The sequence below is a fragment of the Talpa occidentalis genome, unplaced genomic scaffold, assembly GCF_014898055.3.
Source record: "Talpa occidentalis isolate TD23 unplaced genomic scaffold, MPIMG_talOcc4v2.1 talOcc4.9, whole genome shotgun sequence".
NCBI classification, from domain to species: domain Eukaryota; kingdom Metazoa; phylum Chordata; class Mammalia; order Eulipotyphla; family Talpidae; genus Talpa; species Talpa occidentalis.
The window spans coordinates 100222150-100248119 of NW_023605305.1; the positions used below are offsets into that span (position 1 = coordinate 100222150).

At 39.0% G+C, this 25970-nt stretch overlaps 1 protein-coding gene across 1 annotated transcript in view; it reads left to right on the plus strand.

Annotated features, from left to right (window-relative positions):
- The window catches only part of PALMD (palmdelphin), a 44145-nt gene that overhangs the window by 15412 nt on the left and 2763 nt on the right, over window positions 1–25970 (plus strand). Inside the window, exons 3-7 of the mRNA XM_037500003.2 lie at window positions 4629–4753; window positions 20293–20407; window positions 20568–20601; window positions 20712–20825; window positions 23163–24251. Coding sequence (XP_037355900.1) covers window positions 4629–4753; window positions 20293–20407; window positions 20568–20601; window positions 20712–20825; window positions 23163–24251 — 1477 coding nt within the window. The remainder of the gene's footprint in view (window positions 1–4628; window positions 4754–20292; window positions 20408–20567; window positions 20602–20711; window positions 20826–23162; window positions 24252–25970) is intronic.

Consider the following 25970-nt stretch of genomic DNA (forward strand, 5'->3'; position numbering starts at 1 on the left):
AGAGTTCAAATAGCATCTCTGATCATTCCAGAAAGAAAGTTTCACAAAGGAAAGTTCTGGCTCGTTGAAAGGCCCATTTCTGAAGTGGGACCTCATTTTCAACACTTGCCAAATATAGTCCAAAAAGTAATATATGATCTTCCCAATAGGTTTGTTCTCTGGAACTCAGGAGCTCTCCTCTAACCCTGTCCAATCAAAACATGTGTTATGTTCCGGACTGCTGTATACAGTTGTGCAGGTTGTGTGCTGCACAAAGATGCCTAAGAGTGGTGCAAAAATCCTGCCCTTACTGCCTTGGAACCATGCACCGTGGTATGGGGCTGCTTCTCTCTGGAGGAAGAAGTTTCTTTTTCTCTTCAGAAAGGTGTTATCCACCTTCCTAAGCTGTGCACTGGCCCAAAGGGGTGGGATGGGGAAATGTATCTCTTCCTAATCTACATATTTATGCCATAGAGACTAGTTGTGGTCCTGGAGGGTTGTAGCCCTTCGGCCTGCAAGCTAGTGGGAAATTCAATATTAAATAAGAAATGATTTTTTTTAATATGGTATAAGCAGTAATTCTTTGGGTGGTTAAAGAAGTCTCTAATATTAAAGGTGTGTGATTTAAGTGGAATTTTATCAGATCAGTAGAATTTATACAGGTATACATTTAAAGAAATAGGGCATTTAAGTCAATAAATATTAAGTATCTATTATGTGCAATGCAATAATGGACTAAGAATATAAAGGTTGATCTGTGCCCTTAAAAAGGTAACTGAAGCAAACTCATAGTGACAGTTACAGGGTGATGAACACTATATGCAAGGCTTTAACTGCAAAGGAAATAGAGAAAAAAGTAGCTGTTTCAAAAAAGCACTATTCTGCCAAGCTTTTCAGAAAATAGTTGACTGCACTAAACAGCAACTAGTTCTATTTCCAAAACAGTTCAAAAATGTGCAGAAGTATTTTAAAAATCGATTCCAGTTACGTTCCCTTCTCACCACTTTTCTAATTGCAAACTATTTCATTATACTTTTATGACCCACTTTAAACAACATAACATACATTTACAAAGTGGTCTCTCTGTATCAATAGTGCACATATTTTAAAGTTGCTGTAGGGATACACTCTGATATTCCTTAGCTCCAGAAACTGACACTCATACTGATGAGGTGCTGGAAAGAGAGCCCTTACGACAGAGTTAGCATCCTAATATTCCAACATGTCTGAGATTTGTGCATTATGGATTTCCTTGCCTGGTGACATGACTATTATCTGATGTCACCAAGAAACACAAAATTCACTCAAACTAGAAAACGTCTTTCCTGCAAGTCCATTTAATTGAAGGTATGAAAAATTAACTTTTTCATAAAGTCTACTCTAACTGCTGTGTACAAGATACAAGTATTTCAGAAAAACCCCGTCCCTAAAAACTGCCAAAATCTCTATTACCCACATGTCACTTATATCTATTTACTTAATATCATTTTTAACTATTTGTGAAATAGATTTTATTATATTCATTAGCCATACATACATAAAGCACAAGTCTCGGGTCTGGTGTGATGAACACTATATGAAACTCTACACCTAAAACATACACTGTTATAAACAATGTCACCTCAATAAACAAGTTTAACAAAAAAGCACAAGTGTATACTGTGAATTATGTTTTAATTATTATGTGGTTGTATGTATCATTTTTGTTGCACGTCCAAATTGTATATTTTATATCTAGATGCAAAAAGTTCTCACTCAGATTTCAGCAACTATTCATGAATTATGAACAAAATTATAAAGGCTAAAATTAAAATTATTCCCATTCCTAACTAGACAAAGTTCAAAGACCCTACTCCCTGATCACTTAACTTGATCTTATCACTTGAATCATCTGCCCTCTGCTACTCAACATTGTAAAACCATACCAGCTGAGTGTTTTACAGTGATATGGACATAATTGACTGGAACTACCCTTGTAGGTGGTTTATAAGGGCTGTAATTTACTTTGATAGTTGTCATCTGTCTTCTTTAGTATGATTATCATCCTATTCCATCAAATAAAAAATAAATTAAAAATCAAGGTAAATTCTTAAAATGCTGATATACTTAGATTTTATTGGCATCTTTGACCTCAGGAACTAAAGCTTGACCTCTGTTAATAATATTTACTGTACTGTGGGAAAATATTTTTACAACAGCTGAATAGCTGTAATTAAGGGTTAAGATATCAGTGTGAAGAAACAATCTCTGGCTACAAACTGAAGCAACAAAAACCCCTCTTTTTGTGGTGTTGTCCACCAGCAAATGCTTGAGATTCAGAAAAGGCCAGCACAGATGATGACATGGGGTGAGGCTGTTACTTACTCTAGTGGTTTGAAATTGTGTTCTGGGAAAATTCAGACTTCCAGGAGCCCTCACTGCTTCCATGAGAGCAGTTTTATCTAGTGTACAAATTATAAATTAATATTGGGTAGAATTTTAATCAGTGTAACATTTTTTAATGGCTTGAAAACCACTGCCTTAGTCAAAATAAACCTTCGTTGGTAATTATTTAGCATCATCAACCTTATTTAATTTTTAAACTCAGAGATATTTATTTCCAGGGATATTCACTAGAATAGCCTTCTAAAAAAGGCCAAAAAATTCTGACTTGCTCTCATTTTTGTTGCCATGTTAGAGAAATTCCAGAAAATAAAGTTCCCATTTTCCTCTTGCCATTTTATCCATTGACATATTATTGAAGCTATAGCTATTTTTAATACTTTTGTCCTTTAAGTAAAAGACAGCGGATGGCTTCATTTTTTTGCAGAATATAAATAACCATAGAAAACAAACTGACAAAACACAACAAAAATAATTCTTAGTCTCTGAAAAATAGTGGTCGCCAGAGGGGTGTAGGGGAGAGGAGAGGAAAGGATATCAACACTGGAGCTTTGGTGCAGGGTGAGTGAAGCTTGTGTTCACATGGAGGGGTGACATGGGGCTCCCAAAGTCACTGTCATGTAGATTGACCCATCAATACTATTTGAGAATAAATGCATCATAAAGACTTTTGTGGGGGGGGGGGGGGTTTGTTTTTGGTTTTTGTTTTTTTTTTTTTTTTGCACAGATGAGCTGGGGTGCAGGCCAGAGGCACGGGTATGTGGGGCTGATAGGAACCACCAGAGACAGAGTGGGGAGCAGAACAAAGAGATCTATTGAAATACACTGCTAAGGGGAGTGAGGTGAGACAGGAGAGGTCTGCTGCACATATGTGGGTTAGCTCCCTGGCCGGGGACTGAACTCAGGCCATAGCTGTGAGCATGGAGAGACTTACCCCCTAGGCCATGAGGAGCCCCAGTACTTTTGTTCTTTAACCTTTACTAGAAAGTAGTTGATCATCATCATGTCACAGCATGTCACAGCTCCAGGGTTTTCATTTTTTTAAAAAACTTATTTATTCATGCATACAAGAACCGGGGTACAGGCCAGATGTGCGGGAGCGTGAGAGGATTCACCAGAGAGAGAGAGCAGGAACAGAACAGGCAGACTGACTGAAATACACTGCTGAGGGGAGTAGCAGGCGAGCCGGGAGATGTCTTCTGTGCCATGTGGGTAGCTCCCTGGCCGGCCAGGAATTGAACCCATGCTACAGAGGCTGCAGACAGCTTCATAGCACTGTGCTCAATCCCCTGCACCACCAAGGAAGCCCGTCTCTATGGTTTTCTGAACCTGACTACCCGCTTACCTTCTCTGGGGTGCTGTGTTTTCATGCCCTTGGTTAGCATCCTTTGGTTTCAGCTTGAAGAACTTTCAGCATTTCTTGTAAGACGATATAAGCAATGATGAATCCCCCAGTTTCTCACCGTATTAGACACAGTCCATTCCCCGTTGCAAATAATTTGCAATGGCAGAAAGTGACTTTTCTTCAAGTAAAAGAGAAACTCAAACTGAAAATTGCAGTACAGTCATCCTCCTGTTTTCGAAAATTCTAGTTAAGCCACTTTGCTTTCATGAGTGGCCTCAGCAGGCAGCACATGCTGCCACAAAGCAGATGCTTCCACTGTGCTGGCTTTTCAGCTTTTGTCGTAAAGGTAGAAATCATTTTTGCGTTTGTTGCAGGCAGCAAAAACAGCTATCGAAGTAGTCTTAGTGGTGACAAATCCTCTCACTTCTCACCATTTTTCACACAGGCCGTTTCCAGGGAATAATTGGTGAATGAATACTTTGCAAACGCAAATATCAAAGTGGCTTTAAGGAACATTTTACTTTGTTAAGGACACAAGATAGACATCCACCCGTCAAACAAATTACAGTGAAGATCACATGATGAGGGCCCTCTCGCTACAGACAGGCAGTGTGGTGTGTGCAAACACACAGAGCTGCCTAACTGAAGAGTTCTCTGAGGGTCAGGAGAGGGCTGGGGCAGAGGCTGCAAGATAGAGGGCATCATAGAGAAGAAGGGGATTAAACTAGACCTCGAGGACAAAATACAAAGTAGATACATAACTGGCTTTGGAAGGGGGACAACAAAGTCTGGTAAGGCAGTGAGAGAAAGTGATTTCTCTTTACTATATGCACGATTGAAATTCATAAGATTTGAAAGCAGACAGAGATGTTCAAAATTGTTAATTGATATAAGAACTTATCTTTTTGTTTCCTGGTATCAGAAAAAGGCCTTGAGGGAGAAATGGCTTCTAGATGGAATCAGCAGCGGAAAAGAACAGGAAGAGATGAAGAAGCAAAATCAACAAGACCACCACCAGATTCAGCTTCTAGAACAAAGTATCCTCAGGTATGGACCTCACAGATACTCCATGTCTACCTTTGCCTTTTGACTTTGTTCCATGTTGTATGTGCAAGACTAATCCTCATTCTGACAGGACAATCAGATCTTCCAGTTGGATTTCTAATAAAGACTGAGGAAATACAGCAGCAGGCAACATCTGAAATTTTACTGTGTCACCTATGCACAGCAACACAAGACTTATTTTTAAAATACATACTGGTGACTTACCTGCAGCTCTCTGATCTTATTTCCTCATCTACGAAATGGTAGTAGCATTATTGATTTTTTAGAGATGAGCAGGTTAAAAAAATATATATGTTAAGCTGCTAGTACTTACCTGACACCAAACAGTGATTATAAGAGTTCACAACCCCAACCCCACTCGCACTTAGGACAGAAAACAGGTTTTTTTTTTTTTAAGATTTATTTATTTATGCATACAATAGCTAGGGTGCAGGCCAGAGATGCAGGGGGTAAGAGGATTCACCAGAGATTGAGTAGGGAACAGAACAGGCAGATTGACTGAAATACACTGCAGAGGGGAGCAGCGGGCGAGTCAGGAGAGGTCTGCTGTGCCATGTGGGTCACCTCCCTGACCTGGGATGGAACTTGTGCTGCAGTGGCTGCCAATAGCTTCATAATGCTGTGTCTTAACCCCTTGTGCCACCATAGAGGCCACCAATTAACAGTTTTAAGGGCATTTTACACCATCACACCTCTCCCAGGCCCTCCCCAGTCACCACCATGATATTTTGGAAGAGCAGACACTCTAGAAGTACTCCGTAACATTCTCCCTCTTCTATTTCCTCTTTGATCACAGTCGTTGCCTTCACTTCTCCATGCCCTTCCCTCCCCATCGTACATAGTAGTCAGCAACTTCTGATATACCCATAAAGTTTTTAAATTGCCTTGACTTAAAATGATGTGACAGACATGGAAAAATTGCAAAGTGCAAAGATAAGATGGTATTATTAGTATTATCACAAAATATTGATAGCCTGGAAGAAAGAGATATGGAGAATGTCAGAAGCATTTTGTAACCTATGTAGAAAGAAGATGGAATTTCTGCTGGGACAAATAATGACAATCATTTAAAACATGTATCTTGGAAACACAGTTAATGTTCAAAACCTCACTCCCTGCAAATTTTTATGTTTAGTGAAAATTATAAGAAAGGCCTAGAAGATAAAAATATCCAATCGTGGTGGTAGGACCATATTTTATCTTTACCATATCATACAAACTGATGGCATCAGGCTTAAAATTGACAGGGGGAAAAAAAAAAAAAACTTCCTTTTTTCAAGCAATTTCCACTTTATTTACTTAATTATCTGCACTTCTATATTTAATAGTGAAAATCATTGACTACTCAGGCTTATTTAGGTGGTTTTTAAGTAATAATTCTTTAAAAGTTCATGTGATATACTTTTACATTTATAAATTTCTCAGTTGTTTGCTCAAAGATTTGAAGTGCTTCTGAATGACAGATACAAATACTCAAAAAATCAACTCTACAATTTGGGAAACTTGATTCTGTTAAGGCCTCCTTTAGCAAGAGCTTTTTACCAACATCTGCCTTAGCCGATTACTTTCCTCATTCCTCATTGCAGAGCCGGTATCTCCGCAGATGTGCTAGACTTAATCCCTGGACTTGCTTCCTTCAAGTCCCCTCCTTAGAGTCTCTCCAAATACTAAACACCTACAACTTTCTCTGTAGCTGATGATAATCGAAGTGGCAACATACACTCAAACTCCATTAGAAAGTCTGGGCAGCATTCTGAGTAATCCCACAGAAACCTGGACCTACTGATGACTTTCAGGTCTTGCCTGAATGCTCTAAGGAGCACATGAGCTTCAAGTGGAATTGATAGCATCTCGCCTAGTTAAATCTCCTATGTGACACAACAACAACAAAAAAAAAGGAAGAGAAAGATATTTACTGAGCCATATTACATGCAGGCACTTTATAAACATCATCCCATTTAATCTCCATAACCCTGCAAGGCAACTACTATTATCTTCATTTTCTGCAGAGAGTAAAGAATTCACACAAGGAAGAAGTAACAGATCAGAGACTAATGCATTTGACTGCTCTGTGCTGCCTATTAAATAACCACCCATAGCAACCCCTCTGGACTGAAAAACTCTTAACTCCTAGAGAAAGTCTTGGCAGCAAGTTCTTGGTTCTCTCTTCTCCAAACAGCACACACTGCACTTGGTATCTTCATCCCTGGCCTCCTAATGTCTTTGTTCAATTACCAATTACATGTCTGTTCAATGTGCAAAGTTGTCATCTTACTACCAATTTATTTTATATCTTCAGGATGCCATTAACCAAATGATTTTAATCCCCAAATGTAAATAATAACAATATGGTTCATTTTTAAAATGGCCTAGAGCAATTTACAAGGAACTTGCACTTACACTGTGATTTATCACTCACAGCAGTCCTAGAAAGGAAGCATGACACCTCCATTTCATAAATGAGGCAATAGGCTCAGAGAAGATAAGAGACTTAATTAAGGTCACACAGCCTGTGAAGGATAGACATGAGGCTCAAAAGCATGTCAGATTCAATTTTCTCCTGCAGTAAAATGAAAAGATACCTGCAAGTGTAAATGTTCTGGATATAGTAAAACACCTAACAACAAACTGCTTAGTTTAAGAAATGGTCCAAAAAAGATGTATTTGCAAATAGTAAGGATTTGCATCATTGTGGCCCACAAAGGCATGTTTATTTTGTTAAACATGTTCAGGAAACAATGTGCTAAAGCAACATTCAGAGATAAAACATGTCCATGCTTTGTATTAAGCAGCCTCTACTACTGCCCAGCTCTACAGAAATCCCGCAGCCAACATAGCTTTACCTGATAACTGAGCACTTCCTCCCCAGATATTCCTAAAGCTGCTAAATAATCAGTTACACGTTTCTAAATTCAATCTTTGCCCTAAGCAACTACTCACAGTGCTCAAGAAGCTTTTCCTTAGCAGCTCAATACAGTATATTTTCCAGTTAGTTCTGAATAGCAACCAAACCAACTAATGAAGTTGAACCAGGCCAAGCCATCCTTCTTCCCTGAACAGGGAAAGTGATTTATCACTTGACTTTGGTGTCTGCTCAAGAGTGACATTTGCCATCTGCCAGGCCTCTCAGCAAGAGGATAAGGCTTTAATAGGAATATCAAAATAGAAATATTGCTATTACCTCAGAGGCTGCAACAGGGCCAGACTTTCCCTGTGACGTTCCATCCCTTCTACTTCCACAGTTTTGTATGATGAACTGAAAGAGCAAGGCCTTTGGCATTTCAAACCCTGTCTGTCCACCACAGTACTTAAGTTTGGCCATGTTCATCTTTTCAGGCCTTGGTTGGTTTCCTTGTCTGTAGTAGTGGCACAGCTACAGCCACTTCATAGGACTGCTATGTGTAAATCAACTTTCATGCCTGACACATGGGAGGTGTTCAAAAACTATTGGATACTACTCCTTATTAAGAATCAAAAATAACTCAAAGAAGGACACTGCCTAAAGCTTTATCCAACAGTCTTCATTAGTTAGCCAAGATCTCTCATTTCTTTATGCCAAGATTTCCTTATTTCTTTGAAGAAACTGAGATCATCATACAACTAAGATACTTTCATTTGAGAATAATCTATGGATTTTCTTTATGGCTTGAAGACCAAAATGCTAATAACAGAGATTAATTTTTACAGAACATTTGTTATTGACCAGACACTGTGCTAAGCACTCCACATATTATTTCATTGAATTCTCATAGCTACCTTCTGAGGTAAACAGCATTTAACAGACGAGAAAATTGACATTGATAGAGGTTAACTTGCCTCAAGTCAGACAGCTAAAAAACTGAGTACCAGGCATTAAAATCAAATTAAAAGTACTAATCATAAAAATAAAATTGTGACTCAAATCCTGCAGAAAAACAGTAGGAAAGTTAAATCATATAAATGCTTACAGGATTTTGCAGCATTTTTTACTTCCAATCTATCTTGATTTCACTCTTACAGGCCTCATTTTATCGAGATGTTCATGTCACCATTTTACCACATTAAAAACCACTCAGAGTTTCCCTGACTCACACATAACCTTTAAGTAAAGCAAATGTCCTTATTCATCCTCTCATCTTTTCTTCCAAAGAGAAGGAACATTTCAGAAAATAAGTGGGTTTCCATGGTTTTTGTCCTTGAGTCACAGTCTTAGCTTAGGAACAATATTATGGAGTATTTTGCCTGGTTTCCTGATTAATATCTTAGGAGGAAATGTTGCCGGGAGGAAAGCTATATTGAACACCTCCTTCTGAATCACTTTGCTTAAATAGAGTTTCAATTTGCTTCACAAATGAGCCTGCTCTTACCGTGACCACTGAAGCGTTTGCATCCTGACTGTTGGTACACGTGCAAACCCAGCAGCCACTGCTCAGTTCCAACATCCAATGCATACATTTACGGGCTGACTTAGAAATTCTATTCTGTTACTTCCATTGCTTTCCTCCATCCAAAACAACACCCCAAGATCATCAGAAGCATCCCAAGAGCTACGCTGTTCGTTGCCTGGACTCTCCTTCCTATCTAACTGCCCTGCAGTTCTCCATGACTCTCTCTGCCAAACTGCCTTCCATCACACTCCCCTCCAGATACTTGCTACTTCTTGGAATGTTTCCAAAGACCTCTGACTGTAACTGGAGCACTCAGAGAGCCTGACAGAAATGTCATAAGCATAAAACACAAAAGGTTAACTGCCAAGGAGAAAGATACACATACACAGTATTCCCTTCGAGAAGCATTAGCTACATATGATTAAATGTTCTCTAGCAAGGATTTTCTTTTAAGATTCCAAAGCGCCCTTCTGACCCTCAGCCTTCCTGTGACCTTTCATTTGTCTCCAAATATTTACCTATACCTTCTGCCTATGTTGCTAGTGGACAGAGGTGCACACGAAGCATTGGATTTCTTGGTGACTGTCATGAGAAAGTGGAAGAGTAGGCCATAACCACACCTATAACCATCCTACAGAACTTAATGGAAATTCCTGCACAATGGAGATTGCATTCTAGAAAGTACATTCTGACAATCTCCTAGAAAGCCAGGATCTACGCAGTTAACTCAAAAAATAAAGGATGAGATTCAGCTTTAAAAAGGAACCTAAAGCAGTAATGGAAAAATATAAAGGCTTTTTGTTGCTGGTTATAGTTTATCAAAGGTTAGCTCATGATTTCTATTTAATTTTAACCCATTCATAATGCGCTGATATACCTGTGACTTATCAAGCACAAGCTACTCATGGTGCATGAAAATATCACATTCTATTGTCTTCCTGCTCAGACCCAAACAGTCATATCCAACATCACATGGCAGAGAGGTAGACAAGCTGCTCTTTCTTGACAACATAAGACAGAACAGAAAAGAGAAACAGGCAAAATAAGGAAAAAAAACACCATTTGTTTCTTCTTCTTAAATTTGCTGTTGCCTAGAAACAGTCAAGAAATTATTCTGATTCAATTATGAGTTAAAATCATTCCAAGCATGTTTTTCACTCTCCATATTTGACTAATTGGTTAACCAGATTTTCAATAGTTCATCTGTTGTTATTTTTAATTTCCCAGATATTATGACTATTTTTAATTCAGGAGCCTTTTCAATTTAATAAAAGGAGCTCAGTAAACTGCATTTCCATCAATAAAGGAAGAACTCTATTCTCCCCTCAAAAACACAATACCTAATACAACACCTAGGACATAGTAGAAATACTTGTGGATACATTGCTCAGTAAATGAATGAATAAATAATGGAAAATGAGTGATGAATACACAGGTAGATGGATGATTTGAAAATACCACCTATTTCAGGAGACCAACTGAAGATTAAACAATGACTAAAGTACAAATAAATTAAAAAGGAAAGTCTTGAACTTATTTTAAAAATTCCCAGCTATCTGAGTATACCTTGACTCAAAGTCAAGAGCAAATTTAGCTGGCAGTGGCACCCCTGGTTTTGAAGCAATTGTTGTGGCATGTTCTGACATCTCACCTTACTCTCACCTCTCTCTCTCCTTCATATGCTCTATTCCCTTATCCCCACCTTCCAGAGTTTCCTCTTGCTCATACCTAACAATCTCATCTACATCTTAGCAGAAACAAGAGTCAAATGGTTATCCAAAACAAACACTCCCCCCACCACCATAGGCTGGAGTAACCTCTGAGTACCTTCCCAAACCCCCTCCTCAATATAACAGTTACCCTTTATGGAGCACCTACTATGGACTAAGCATTATTCTGAGTATAATTCTCTGACAGAAGACTAATCCACCTCCCCTGCTTATTCTTGATTCAGTTCACTAAAAATTGGTTGAGACACTTCCACATGTAAGTAAATCTTTGGTCTTCTAGAGGAGAGTTGAAAATGATAAGCTCCTCAAAGCAAGTTTGTATTTATGTTTATATCTCTTCAGATTCTTCAATTTTTAAAAGTGCTTTTACATTAATTAGCTCATTCAAAACAACATTCTGTAACTTGAAACGCGAATTTAAGACTATTAGCAGTCTTCCATCTTTGGCTCTATTAACATAAGTAAAAGAAGGAAAAAAAAGGATTGCTCATCCAGAAAGATGGTTTCACGTATCCACTGTCTAGGTGGTGATCACAAAGGAAGAATGGTCAAGGATAGACTCCTTCATTAGAGAAAGGGACTGTTCTGCCACAGAGCCCAGGCTTCCCCATTCCCCAGGGAAGTGTCCCCTTCCTATAATTAACTTAATCTGCTCAGAAAAATTCCATACCACCTCTTGCAATGCCTCTTTTGTCTGCCAAAGGGAAAGATCACAGAGACCACCCAAGGCTAACTGGTCCATGTGGGTTATTCCACATTATATTAAGGTTGGAATTTATATTTGTTGATCTTCAAATAATAGAGTCTTGTTCTCAGAATTAAAATATGAGCAATTAACATTAGAAGGAAAGCAGAAATAAAGAGGATAGAAAGGAGAAAATACAGTGGTTGCTCTATAAGACTGTTAGGGATAAATGCTAAGGGTCGACACACAAAGCCAGCAAGCCTTTCTGAATGGCTGTATACATCACTGAATGTTTTGCCATTTGATTATATGGTTACAAATCATTTTTTCACTGAAAATATTTTTCCCTTACAACTTTTTTCCTTGGAAAAAAAATGTTTCTCAAACTCATGAATGAACACATCTGCAGTTAACTTGCCATATCCTGGCTACATCGATATTTGAAGATCGTTTAGGAAACTCACCAATGTAGAAGTCAACTTGAATTATTATTAAAATTTCTTAGCTCTTAGTAAGTGCTTGGCATGTACTACAAGGTTTTCTACAGGCCCTAATTAAAACCTTGCACCCAGCTTCTGTCTTGCCAGAGCATTTGAGAAGCCCATGAGTAACCAATTTACCATACCACACCAAACTCTAGGGTGTGCATTTATTTGCATTCATTTGAAAATTACATTTGGAATTTGCACAAAAAAAGTGGCAGATACTCTGGAAATCAGTTTGGTTTACATTTCATGGCAAATGATATCCTTAATTTACAAATTATTCTGATGAAAAGGGTTTTTTTTTCCTGCTTAATCATTCTCTACTAACATTACCTTATCTACATAGCAGATTCAAATCATCTGCTGCCCATAAGATTATTATTAATATTTACAAAGTTATATTAGGAGATGAGACCCACCCATGCAAAAGCTGCTCCCTTGTAACTATGAATTATTCAGCTTTCTAAACATCTGCTCTGTTCCCAATTACCAGGACAGACTGAAACTTGTTCAGTGTCACTGTTGAGCTAGTTCTCTGCCTCTAGTTATCTTGATGCTACTGTGCTGTGTTGGTCCTTTTATTCTTAAATGCTCAGGATTACAGGCAGTAGATCTGGCTCAAGGCAAACTTAGTGTTTGCTGTATGCCAAATGCCCTTTAATTCTCTGGCAGGCTTACCCATGGCATGTGATTGTTTGCCCTGGTAGGTTAGAGCTCCTTATACACATGCCCTTTGGCAAATGCTGATTATAAGGCAATTTTTGTCCTATGTTTCAGCATAGAAATATTCATCTTTTTTTATATACTTTCATTTTGAATTTGGTAAATAAGACATACAGTAGGTACTTAATAAAAGTTTGTAAAACATTGGATAAAATTACAGGCTTGACTTTCAAATTAAAACCAACAGTCTACCTTCTACTAGTCTGCATACTCTCATTTTTATTGAAGAAATAGAGTTTGACACTACCATTGACAAAATTATCTGTAAAGATAAAATATCCTTAACTGTTGACACAATAGTAGTAATTTTTCTGCCCATAATATATAACCAACTCACTGCAGTTGATATTACCTGATTAAAGTCATCAAATAGGTGGAGTTAATCACATCCACTGCACTGCCAGAAGAGTTATGATTAAAATATAAGAGCAAAAGACCTTTATTTTTTCACTTCAAACCAGCTATTCAATATGATCTAGCTAATATCAACACAAACCATGTTAGATTTGATATATCATTTAGAAACATGTAAACTCCTTAACCACTGGGAGCAAAGACTAATTCATTTGTGATTTTTACTGGCTACCTGAAATATAAGACACAAAGGAGTAATTCTGAAAATCAATAAATGATACAGAAACCTCATAAAATTGGTCATACTAAGATGCATTCCTCACATGGTTATAGAATAGTTAAAATATCGGTTTTTGATACTGTAAAAGACTCAATAATAACAGCGGCTTAAACAATATTTTAAAAAGTTCATTTCTCTCCTACACTTAAAATCCTAACTGGGAGACATTCAAGCACAAGGAAACAGCAACATTGCATGAGATGGTCAAGAGACCCTGTTCCCTTCTGTCTGTAGCTTTGCTACCCTTTGAATGATGCCCCCAGCTATTTGGTTAAAGACAGTTCACATCTCCCACATCTGCATTCCAATTTAGGATGGAGAAGGTAATTGGAGGGCAAACAGCCCTATTTTAAGGATATGGCCTGAAAATTGCAGTAGTCATTTCTGGTTATATCTTACTGGCTACAATTATCACATGGCATCATTTTCATGCAATGGAGTCAGATAAATGTAAACTGTAGCAGGACAATCAGGAAGACACATCAAACTTCTGTCATTGTAAAGAACAGGAGGAATGGTTTTGGGAGGGATTAGCAGGATGTCAAAACAGATTAGCATGTTCTTTCATTCATTAAAAGGACAACATTTATCAAATAAATAACTTGTATTAAATAGACATCATCCCCACAAAATTTATGAAAATCCTAATACTGGAACTCTGTTTGGGATTTTAGTCCAGAACAGTATTTAAGGACAGATGTGCCCCTGAAGCTATGTTAGCACCATGCTTACTCTAAAATCATTTTTATTAAAGTTGAAGATCAAATCCCCAAAGGGACCCGATAGGATTTCTCTTTCACTGAGGTTATCTGAGATGACTCTCCTCTCCCTGGCTGATTAGGAAGAGAAAGGGGTTACTGATTGTTACTGAGAAACTCCCCTATGTCAAGCTCTGTGCTAGAGGCGTACAGATATTAGCTCATCTACCTTCTTAAAGGAAACCCTTTGTGAATAATATTCTTCTTCCTCAGATGAGAAAACTGCTGCAGTAATTAAGCCAAGTGTGCTGGCTTTGATTTGGGCTCACTTTGTTTCCATGGGTTGAGCCCAGGGAGAAAAGTAGACATTCACACAAAAACTCATAAATTAGGGGACTCCCTGGTGGCGCAGGGAGTTAAGTCTCAGCACTACGAAGCTATCTGCAGCCACTGTGGCATGAGTTTGATCCCCAGTTAGGGAGCTAACCCACATGGCACAGCAGACCTCTCCTGTCTCGCCCACAGCTCCCCTCAGCAGTGTATTTCAGTCAATCTGCCTGTTCTGTTGCCCACTCTCTCTGGTGAATCCTCTTACCACCACCCCCACCTCTGGCCTGTGCCCCAGATCTTTTATGCATAAATAAATAAATCTTTTAAAAAAACTCAAAATAAAGGTAAACCACAATCTACCTCTTGTTTCCCCAAGATTCAGTGGAGAAGACAGGAGTATCTAACCCAAGAAAAGAGTTAAGAGTTACAATTACTCACCATGCAAGGCTGAATTCAACTCTAAAGAAGGAGCAAAATATAGCCTTTATATGTAATGAGTCAGCACCTTTATGTGTTGTGCGTTCCAAAAACACACTGGATCATTCTTTTTCTTTGTCTAATTGGAGGTGGGACGGAGAAAGTGCTCCTAGCACTTCCATCAATTACTCTCTACTATTGAATAGCACAGCCTGACTCTAAGACCTCTGATTCAGACCATGCCAGAGCAGCAAACACCAGACACTCTTGGGTGTAGTCCTCACTTTTAATTAGAGAGTTTAGGCTACCAAGACACAAGTAATTCATCAGGCCTTTCAAAACCAGTCATAAATTAATTTCAAACATAGCATTGGGGATTACATTCAAGCTGCAGTATTACAATCAAGTTGCATTCACCAGCTTTATACTTAAGACCTAAAGCCTCCATTACTTTCAACAGTCTACATGCAAGCAAAGAAAATTTCACTATAAAGTGGCACTTGCTTAGGAAACCCCAAACTCTTAACAAGACTGTTCTAAGAACTCAAGAACTCCTACCAAAAGTCAAACTCAAGCAGCCAAAGCAAAAATAAATAAATAAAATAGCAAAGTCTGCGCTTTAATCCTGGTGAGAATGACTATCCAGGAAGCAGGGAAATTCCCAATACAACAAAATCACTCCAAAGGAGGTTAGGACCAAAATATTACCTTTATATGTAATGAGACAGCACCTTTACATGTTGATGGACCCCTGCTAGGCTTTCAATCTTCACTGTCTTTATTACCCTAGAAAGGAAGAAATCCTTCAGTACACTACTGAGCAAGATAATGTGTGTCAGTTCCCAAAAACCATTTTGAAAAGTTTTGCTCCCACAGTAGCTAATTAGAAGGGAGTTCAATTTACAATAGCTAAGCTTTGGAAACAGCCCAAATGCCCAAAAATAGATGACTGGATCAAGAAGATGTGGTGCATATACACCATGGAATATTACTCAGCATTCAAAAAAGATAAACACATGCCATTTGCAGCAACATGGATGGCGCTGGAAGGGATCATGCTCAGCGAAATAAGCCAGAAAGAAAAAGAAAAATACCGGATGGTCTCACTCATAGCAGGAATCTAGAAAACTTAAATAAGGGACCAGGAAAATGAATAACTATAAGAAAGTGAAAATCAAAATCAACAAAAAACTATGAACCAGAGACACTCTATGGGGGGTGGGGGGGGGGGGGAGGGGAGGGATTGGGGTCAGAATGGGGGGTTGCAATTGTGTGAGGAATATAAAAATAAAATTTATTATTTAAAAAAAAAAAAGAAGGGAGTTCAAAGCTTAGGCTCTGTCTCAGACTGGATTTCAAAGTCTGTCTCTCCAGAGGTTACCTGTCCACCTCTGGCCAGATGCCTTTCTAGATGCCCAGCTTGTTCATCTGTCCAGTGGAACTGGTAACAGTCCTCATGGGTGTTGTTGTGAAGACACATTAATCTAATGCCTGTATATGGTAAATACTTAATATGTGTGAAATGTTACAGTTGTAACAGTGAAGTGCTACAAAAGGGACATACACTTTTAATATTTCTTATTCTCCTGAGTTCCAGTCTGTTTAGCTCTTATTGGCAAATTCCATCATATTGTTAGTCCTTGTTAACGCCACCCAAAACTGAAAGAGATAAATGGACCCTTCCCAGCAGAAAAATTGCCTTCTGAAATAACCCCTTTTGGTGCTCCCAGCATTTATGTGCTGCTGTCCTTTTTCTAAGACAAAAAATTGCATGTTGAAATTGGATTGGAGACATTATCTCGTGACGATTAAGGGAGGTTATTACTAGAACAGTACATGAAGTGAAAGCTACCTGCTTTCACCCAGGGAATACTGGAAAATAACCTCTTTTCCCCCAGCAAATAGGCAAGGAGAAGAAAGATCCGAATAATGGATAGCATTACAAATCCTTTTCCATGTACTCTGCTTATCTAAATTGGCACAGGCTGCCTGCCCACCATCTCTCCTAAATTATGAGAAATACCAACCCACCCATCAGGCCCCACCTAATAACCCAGGAGGCACCAAGAAGGTTATTTCTCTTTCTCTGCCACCTGTTTCTCACCAAACTGAATCAGCAATTCTTAGAGCTCAATTCCCATTACGAAAGGTAATAGCTTCTAAAGATGGGGATGGCAGAGCTTATGGAAATTCTACCCCATCAGCTGAGAGATAAGCAGGTGAAGTTTAGAGAATTAGCCCCCAGCAACCTCCTCAAAAGTTTTCCAGGGAGAAAAAATTTAGTTTTGCATGTCTATGTGAAACTAAAATTGTATGTCCATATATAGATAGATATTTATCTCCATGGATAAGTCTATATGAATGTGTAAATATATGTGTGACTACATAAATTTAGCCAGTATAAGTGAAGAATTGGGGAAACATATGTATATACACAATATGTCATACTAAATGCTACATCTTTCTCTTCACCCAAAAACCTTCAAAAAAGGACTCCCTATGAACTCCTAATTTAAGCCCTATATTTTTTTAACTTGGAATGAGAGTGGAGTATCCTTTTAGCTATGACCACTGAGACAGAAAAAACAAAATCAAGGGAGAAAGAGACTTGAAAAGCAATATAACCAGAAAAGTAATTTTCAGTTAAAATAGGCATGATTAAATTCTATCCAACAAACAGTAAATTTGGATTCTATATTATGATAAGTGGGGGGGAGGAAATAATTAGGAAGAAGTATCAGAGAGATGGATTTTATTTTATTATTTTTAAACGATTTATTTATGCATAAAAGAACTGGGGTGTAGACCAGAAGTGGGGGGGGGGATTCACCAGAGAGAGTGGAGAGCAGAACAGGTGGATCTACTGAAATACACTGCTGAGGGGATCAGCGGGTGAGACAGGAGAGGTTCTGCTGCACCATGTGAGTCAGCTCCCTGGCTTGCTGGGGACTGAACTTGTGCTACAGTGGCTGGCGATATTTTGATAGTGCTGTCTTTAACCCCTGTGCCACCAGGGAGGCCCGAGATGGATTTTTGAAACTTCCCTATAAAGCATGTCTCCAGCACCTGCACTATACCAGGCAGTGCCAGAGATGCCCAGTGTTCCTCAACTTCAGCACTACTGACATTGGGACCAGATAAGCAGGTGGGGTGCACCAGCCTGTGCAATGGAGGGTGTCGAGCAGCCTTCCTAGCTTGTACCTGCTAGATACCAGTAGTGTTCCTCAGGTTGTGACAAACACAAATGCCTCCAGCTATTTATATCCTGGGGTAGAGCGGGAGGAAGGGGCTGCAGAGGACCATTTGAGACTTACCCTGCTAGATACACAAAGGTCTGTTGCACCAGCAAGGCAAAGAGCAGGTTCTCTATGGATCCCAGCAGAGGCGTAGAGTCCTGGAGCCCTCAGTGGCTTTTTCAGGCTTTGCCATTTGTAGTAAGGCCACCAGGAACAGGCAGGAGGGCCAGCGGGGGCAGGAGGCTGGGAGGCCTGATAGTCCCCAGCAAATCTTCACTCTCTCTGGGCTCGCTTTGATGTTCTTCATGGTCTCTCCACTGCTGTCTATCCTCTGTGACGCCCTTATATACTCTGTCTCTAAGCCCAGGTGTGCCCACTTACGCAGGCCCACACCATACTCCAGGTGTCCACCATCAGGCCTGCATGCCATGAGCCCATGCTCCCAAGTGGCTCCTGCATTCAAAGCCTCGGTGATAGCCACAGAGGCCAATGGTGCAAAAGCCTGAGTAATCTTTTACCCTACAGGTCATAGCTGCAATTTTTCTTTTACATTCCTTGAAAAGAGTCAGTCATCAAAAAACATGGTGCATTATCTGGTTGGAGGTTGTCAGACCCCCTCTCTCTGCTGGGCTAATATAGTGCCCACTGAGTTCTGACCTGTAGATGAAGGAGTCTGGGTAGAAGTCAGTTCATTATCCTCAAAAGCTATTGCTGGGATCGCATTACTGTCACTGGTATTCCGATCTTATAAAAATATTTTTCTAAGACAACAAATATCTAACATGTACCTCTTCATGATATTTTTAGTGTCTATAAATAATACACAGAAGTATCGAATAACACATAAAAATAGGATACTGCGTTTTGCATTGAAGTGGGAATTTTAAGAAATGCTCTGTATCAGTAAGCATCTCCTGTCAGAGGTTTGTGAGTCTAGGTAATTAGCACCAAGATGCTTCCTTATTAGCCTATTTAACTGAGAGTTGGCTGTAGCTAAGTGACAAAGAACAAAAGGGGGTGTTTGTTTTCTATTTGATTTTCACAAACATGTCATGAAGTGTCATTTGACTGTAGCCTCATATTAATGCAGTTTTCACCCAGGGATTTCAAAAACCTTCAAAAACATTCATTAGCAGACACCTTGATGAGGTTAACAGACTTTAAATCTCATATTCTTATTTTCCTAAAGGCACTGATGAGAATCACATGGTATTCCATTAGCAGTGGGTCTCTCTAAAGAGAGGAGCAGGCCTCCCTGGTGGCACAAGGGGTTAAGACGCAACCTGTGAATCTATCCACAGCCACTGCAGCATGAGTTCAATCCCCGGCCAGGGAGTTATCCACATGGCGCAGCAGACCTCTCCTGACTCGCCCGCTGCTCCCCTCAGCAGTGTATTTCAGTCAGTCTGCCTGTTCTGTTCCCCACTCTGTCTCTGGTGAATCAGCTCATCCTCCCGCACATCTGGCCTACACCCCAGCTCTTGTATGCATACATAAATAAATCTTAAAAAAAAAAAAGAGGGGAGCAACTACAGAGCCAGTGCCCTCCCTAATTCCCTGAAATGTAATCACCCAAGAACTCTAGCTCTGTGTCTCAGGAATAGGAAGCTACAGTCAAATGACACTTCATGACATGTTTGTGAAAATCAAATAGAAAGGGCACAGACAGGAGAATACTAGAATTTTCTGAGAGTTCACGATTTCTTTTATTCTTTATTAAACCTTATAAATTAACATTATATCAAGTTGAATAATTATGACTGTAAGTTATTGACTGGCTAGAAAAATTATTATAGTATTACAGTATTGCAATATTTTCTCCAGTTATTACATATGAAGACTTGGGTAAGAAAAGTCATAAACTACATAGTAACTTTGGATGTGCTATTCCTTTTGGTTCAGTATTAAACTTAAATCTCTTTATAAAAGAACTCATGCTATTTCATTTTTAAGTAATATTACTAACTGTAATGAAGAAAATGGGGCAAGGGTCAGTTTACCCAAAAATTCCCTTTGTCAAAAAAATGTAGAACTTAAATTGAAAATTATTATATCAGAGTCAATTATTGGGTACCTATTAAGTACTAAATGTAAATGTTTAGTTGTGGCAATATTCTTAGAAAGTATCTGGATACTTACAAGCGATATTCCACAGAAAGTCTTGGAAACTGCATTTATACTGGCTTAATCGGTAAAAGGTATCTTTTTATTGTCAGACTAGAGAAAGAAATCCACAATCTCGAAAAGGCGGAACTACAAATCTCAACCAATGAAGAGGCAATTTTAAAGAAATTGAAATCAGTTGAGAGAACAACAGAAGACATAATAAGGGTGAGCAATTATTAATTAATTAATAATAATTAATTTGAAGGTTATGATTCCCTCCCAAAATGAGTCCACAAAAAAAATCTATAATTCTTCAAAGTGCATCCACATTTAGAATTTCTTTTTCAAACTATATTAATCACAGAGAATTTCTTTTTTCTTATAGTCTGTGAAGGTAGAAAAGGAAGAACCATTAGAAGGTATGTTTTGAGCAGTTTTATTCAATGTCTTTTATTATAAACCCACTGAAATTCTCCCCATTGTTATAAATATATTCTAAATGTATTTTATACTAATGTAAATTTTACAGCATCAATTGAAGACATCTATGCTAATATCCCTGACCTTCCAAAGTCCTACATACCCACCAGGCTAAGGAAGGAAAGAAATGAAGGAATAGAAGATGATGAGCAAAACAGAAAAGGTATGAGAGCAATCTGTGTTCAATAGCAGGTTCTCAAATTCAACTTACAGGTTAAGTAATGGTCCATTTTACAAAGTTCCATGAGTTGTGAGTCACTTGTATAGGGAAAGATAATGAAGTTACAGTCCTTTTTATTTGCATTTCATTTTCTAGCAAACAAGTTGAGGACAGCGACAATAAAAGCCTGAAAGTAACAGATGCTGTCAAAAGCAAAGCTTCCTACTCAAAAATCTTTCTCCCAATATAGTCCATCTGGTAGGTAGTCTCTTGGGTTACCAAGGTCCTTTTGGACAGTGAAAATCTTTCCCTTGGAAAGGTTAGGCATAATTTACCCCAATGGGGGAATAATTTTCATAAAACGTTATACTTCAAAACCTCTAGGAAAAATTGACAGCTTATATGGGAGTAGACAGAGAACCTTTGAATTTTAGATTCAAAAGAAAATCTATATCTATAGATAGCAGTAATTCACTCATTCAGAAATATTTAGTGAACGCCTATGCCAAGGTCAGTTCTCACAGTAAGAATCCAATAAATAAGTAAAATAGCAAAAATTTCTACTCTCATAGAGCTGACATTCTAAGAGAGAAAATAAGCCCCAAAACAGAGAAAAAATAAAATATATCATGTTAGGAAATAAAAATGCTAAAGAAAAGAACAAAGGAGGGATGGGGTCTAGGGAGAGTGTGGACAAGCATGGCGCAGTTGTAGCTGGGTAAGCAGTGAAGGCCCAGAACTATCCGGCTGTCAAGGAGAGTTGCAAAACAAGATAGTTTCAAAAAGGGAGGTGGGGCGCCATGTGGGTAGCTCCCTGGGTGGCCTGGGATCAAACTCCTGCTACAGAGACTGCAGATAGCTTCTTCTGTTCCCCACTCTGTCTTGGCAAATCCTCTCGCACCCTGCACCTCTGGCTTGTACCCTAGTTCTTGTATCATAAATAAATCTTTTTTTTTAAAAAAAAAAAAAAAAAGGAAGGGGCCTCCCCTGGTGGTGCAGCTGTTGAGCGCTGGGCTGCGAAGCTGCCCGTAGCCTCTGCAGCGCCTGTTCGATCCCCCACCGCTGGCGAGGGTCCCACATGGCACGCAGACCTCTCCTGCCATGCCCGCAGCTCCCATCAGCAGTGTGTTTCGTCAGTCTGCCTGTTCTGCTCCCCGCTCTGGCCCTGGTGAATTCTCTCACCCTCCCACGCTTCTGACTATACCCAGTGCTTGCTTGTATAAATGAATGAATGAATGAATGAATGAATGAATGAATAAATATTTTTAAAAAGGAAGGTGGAAAGACATGACAAAAGAAGCACTGCCACATTGTAATTGTGCCCAGAGCCTCTTAGCCATTGTACGAGTTAAATTTCCGGCCATGGGATCTTACCTGGGGCATGAAGCAGACTTCAGCTTCCCCCAAATCAACCAGTTCTCGCCACACCAGTTGTTTCAGGACAAGTAACTCCCCTCTATGGTTAGCCCTATCCCTACTTGAAAATTCAAAGGAGAAAGGCAAAATGAGAATTCCTGCGATTCTAGCCTTCACCATCCCTCTTCAATACCAGTTCTGCCTTAAAACAACCTCCTTGTTGTGAAAATTTCTCAATAATTTCCACAGACTGCTGGGCTGTGAAACTTAACAAAATAGACTGTGGAGGCCTCTTACCTACTGTAATGTGTGTTGTGACATATCCTGTCTAACTAAAGAAGAGTTCTGATTCATCCCATTGAGTAAAGTATATAAATCTGTCTGGTTGGAATTATTAATTAGAAATAGGATGTTTTTGGTTCCCTGATGAAAATTTTTACTTGTTGGAACCCTCAGTTTCTCTTTTTCAATCTTTCCCATTTTTCAGTCATTTCATATATATCCTTACATTGAAACCAATGCCATTACGGTGTTGGTCGTTATATAATTGATAAATAAATCAGAATTGTAAAAACTAGACAACCACATTGCCATTAAAAATAAATCAAAGGGTATACTTAACAACCATGGTGAGACAGGCTGGTTTACAAGAGAAAATGTTAATGAAATCAAAGCTTAAATTTTTTCTCTTAAAGGGCCTCCCTGGTGGCGCAAGGGGTTGAGAGCTGCACTGTGAAGCTGTCTGCAGCTTCTGCAGCACAAGTTTGATCCCCCAGCTGGTCAGGGAGCTACCCACATGGCGCAGCAGACCTCTCCTGACTCACCCACTGCTCCCCCAGCAGTGTATTTCAGTTGATCTACCTGTCCTGTTCCCTGCTGTCTCTGGTGAATCCTCTCAACACCTCCCACCCTGCCACACCTCTAGCCTGTCCTCCAGTTCTTGTATGCATAAATAATCTTTTTTTTTAACTTGTCTTTCAACAGCTTTGTATGCCATGGAAATTAAGGTTGAAAAAGACTTGAAGACCGGAGAAAGTACAGTCCTGTCTTCAATACCTCTCCCATCCGATGACTTTAAAGGTACAGGAATCAAAGTATATGATGATGGGCGAAAGTCTGTATACGCAGTCAGCTCCAATCAGAGGGTGGCACACAATGGCGCCGATGGCCTGGCAACAGTTGAGGTAGAGGAACTTCTACGACAAGCTTCTGAAAGAAACTCTCAATCCCCAACGGAGTATCACGAGCCTGTATATGCCAATCCCTTTTACAGGCCAACCACTCCACAGAGAGACAAATTACCCCCTGGACCAAACTTTCAAGAAAGGATAAAGATGAAAGCTAACGGACTAGGAAATGATGTGAATGAATCCGTACACAGTATGAACAATGGACTTTCAGAGGAGGGTGGCACCAGCTTCAATCATATTGGTGCCAGTCAGCCAATTCCTCGTCCCCGATCAATGACTCACCAAGCACAGGAGACATCCTACACCCTACAGAAGGGGCAGACGACGCCTTGGGAAGAACCGAATGTGATGCAAGACAAGTATTCACCTTCCCCAAAGGCAAGACAGAATCCCAGTGAAGCCCTAGTTGGGAAGTCAGAACCCCAAGGTGCTTCTCCTACTTCCCAGGAGGAAGAAGATGTTAGATACAATATTGTTCATTCCCTGCCATCTGACATGAAAGATAGAGAACCTGTGACAATGATTTTCATGGGGTATCAGCAGGCAGAAGACAACGAAGAAGAAAAGAAGCTTCTGACCGGGTATGACGGGATCATCCACGCTGAGCTGGTGGTGATTGATGATGAGGAGGAGGGTGAGGGAGATGAGGAACCTTCCTACCATCCCGTAGCTCCTTATAGTCAGGTTTACCAGCCTGTCAAACCAACACCACTTCCCAGGAAGAGATCAGAAGTTAAACCCCATGAAAACACAAACCACAGATCTCCACACAAAAATTCCATGTCCCTAAAAGAGCAAGAAGAAAACTTAGGCAGCCCTATCCAGAATTCTCCACTTGAAGTTCAGCTAGCTGGTGATGGGACTGAGGATCCGACCTTAACAGGTAATAAGCATGACAAAGCTTGCCACTGCTGTGTAGTCATGTGACAATCTTCTCTTTGAGTTAACAAATCCTCTTGCTTTCAGCTTTTTGGACCACCTCATAGACTAATACACTCTAAGGTTTGTGTTAATGTTGATCTGAGTTATTGTCACCATAAGTAAAGTAATTATGTCATTTCAAAAAATAAGGAAAATTAAAAAATAATAGTTGCCTTATTTGTATGTTGCACTCATAGACCTTTGTGGCTTGAAATTCACCTGTCGTGGTGTAGTACTGTGTGTCAACGTCTTTGAATCATTAATATGTTGGCTCATCAATATCTCATATTTTCCCACCAGAATCTGATACCAGCTACATTTGGGGCTGTGGTTTAAACTTTTGGCATAAGTTAATTGCCTTAATTTTGAAAAAAAAAAATCCTGTATCTTGTTTCTCTACCTTTCTAGTTTTATTAATTTTATTTCCTTAATTTTTCTACATTTTAAAATAAAATGTCAGTTTATTTTACATTATCTATAACAATTAATTTTGCAAAGTCTTCCCTAACTTAGAAAATTTATTTTTTATATATTTGCATTCATCACTATCAAGTTTTATAGCTATCTGGCTTTTTAGCATTGACTAGAAAATAACACTTTTCTACAAAAGTGGTCGTTCATCAATTTTAGATTCCTTCTTATCACTTGAATATTATATTCTGGGTATCAAGTATAAAGAATAAGTAAGAATCAGACAAAATCAGTTATAATAGTGGTACTTACTTTGGCTAACCAAATTATATATAGGCGCTGCGTAGTGAAAGGGACAGCAAATTTAAATGTCTTTAATGGAATAATTCTTATTAAAAAGCAATAACTACCAAGTCCAAGTTAATCCAGCAAACAGAATCTGATTATTCTATAGAAGTGGAGTAATAACTGCACAATTCAAGAAGGATTTTTTTCCATAGCACCCTGTAAACCCAATTTTAGGTGCCAATAATACAACAGAATAAATCTCTTCCATTTTCCAAATAGTGAAATTAGGCACACCAGTTGTAAATTTAATTATCTGAAGAATTTCTAAACTCTTGCTAAGTGTACACTTATATTATCTTCCTAAGTCATGGTTGAATGGTGTATCTCCACAATGGAAGCCTGTTGAAACCAAAAGTCCCTCTTTGTTTTAAGAATGAGCTTTGTTTGTTAATCAAACTTTGCATCTTAAATTCATTTTTAAAACAACAACACAGAAAACTTAAAAATAGAGCAACACACTCTTTCTGATCAAGAGCACTGATATTACCCACTAAGGACCTCCTGTTTTTGAACTGGATGCAAGCCAGCTCCTCCTGCAGACCCTTATTCCCTCTCCCCTACCATGTCCACACATTTACCCCATAGAAAAAGACAGGAAGTGACTAAAGTTTCCAGACAACACTAATCATGTCACTGAACAAAAATAATGAAAACAGGAAGACCTATTCCAGACAAAGCAACAATACAAAGTTCTGTACTATCAATCAAAGCATCTTATAAACAGAATGCTCCAAATTCCTTCCCTTCCATCATGATATTGTTTCACATTTCTGTTTTCTAATTCAGCACATGGATTATAGAGTTGATAGGGCTTTTTTTGATGGGCTTTAAAAATCAGAATATCATGTCGAAATATGTCCTGATTCATTAATATGTTGGATAAACACGCACGTACAGAGAATATGTAACTGACTGTGCACTT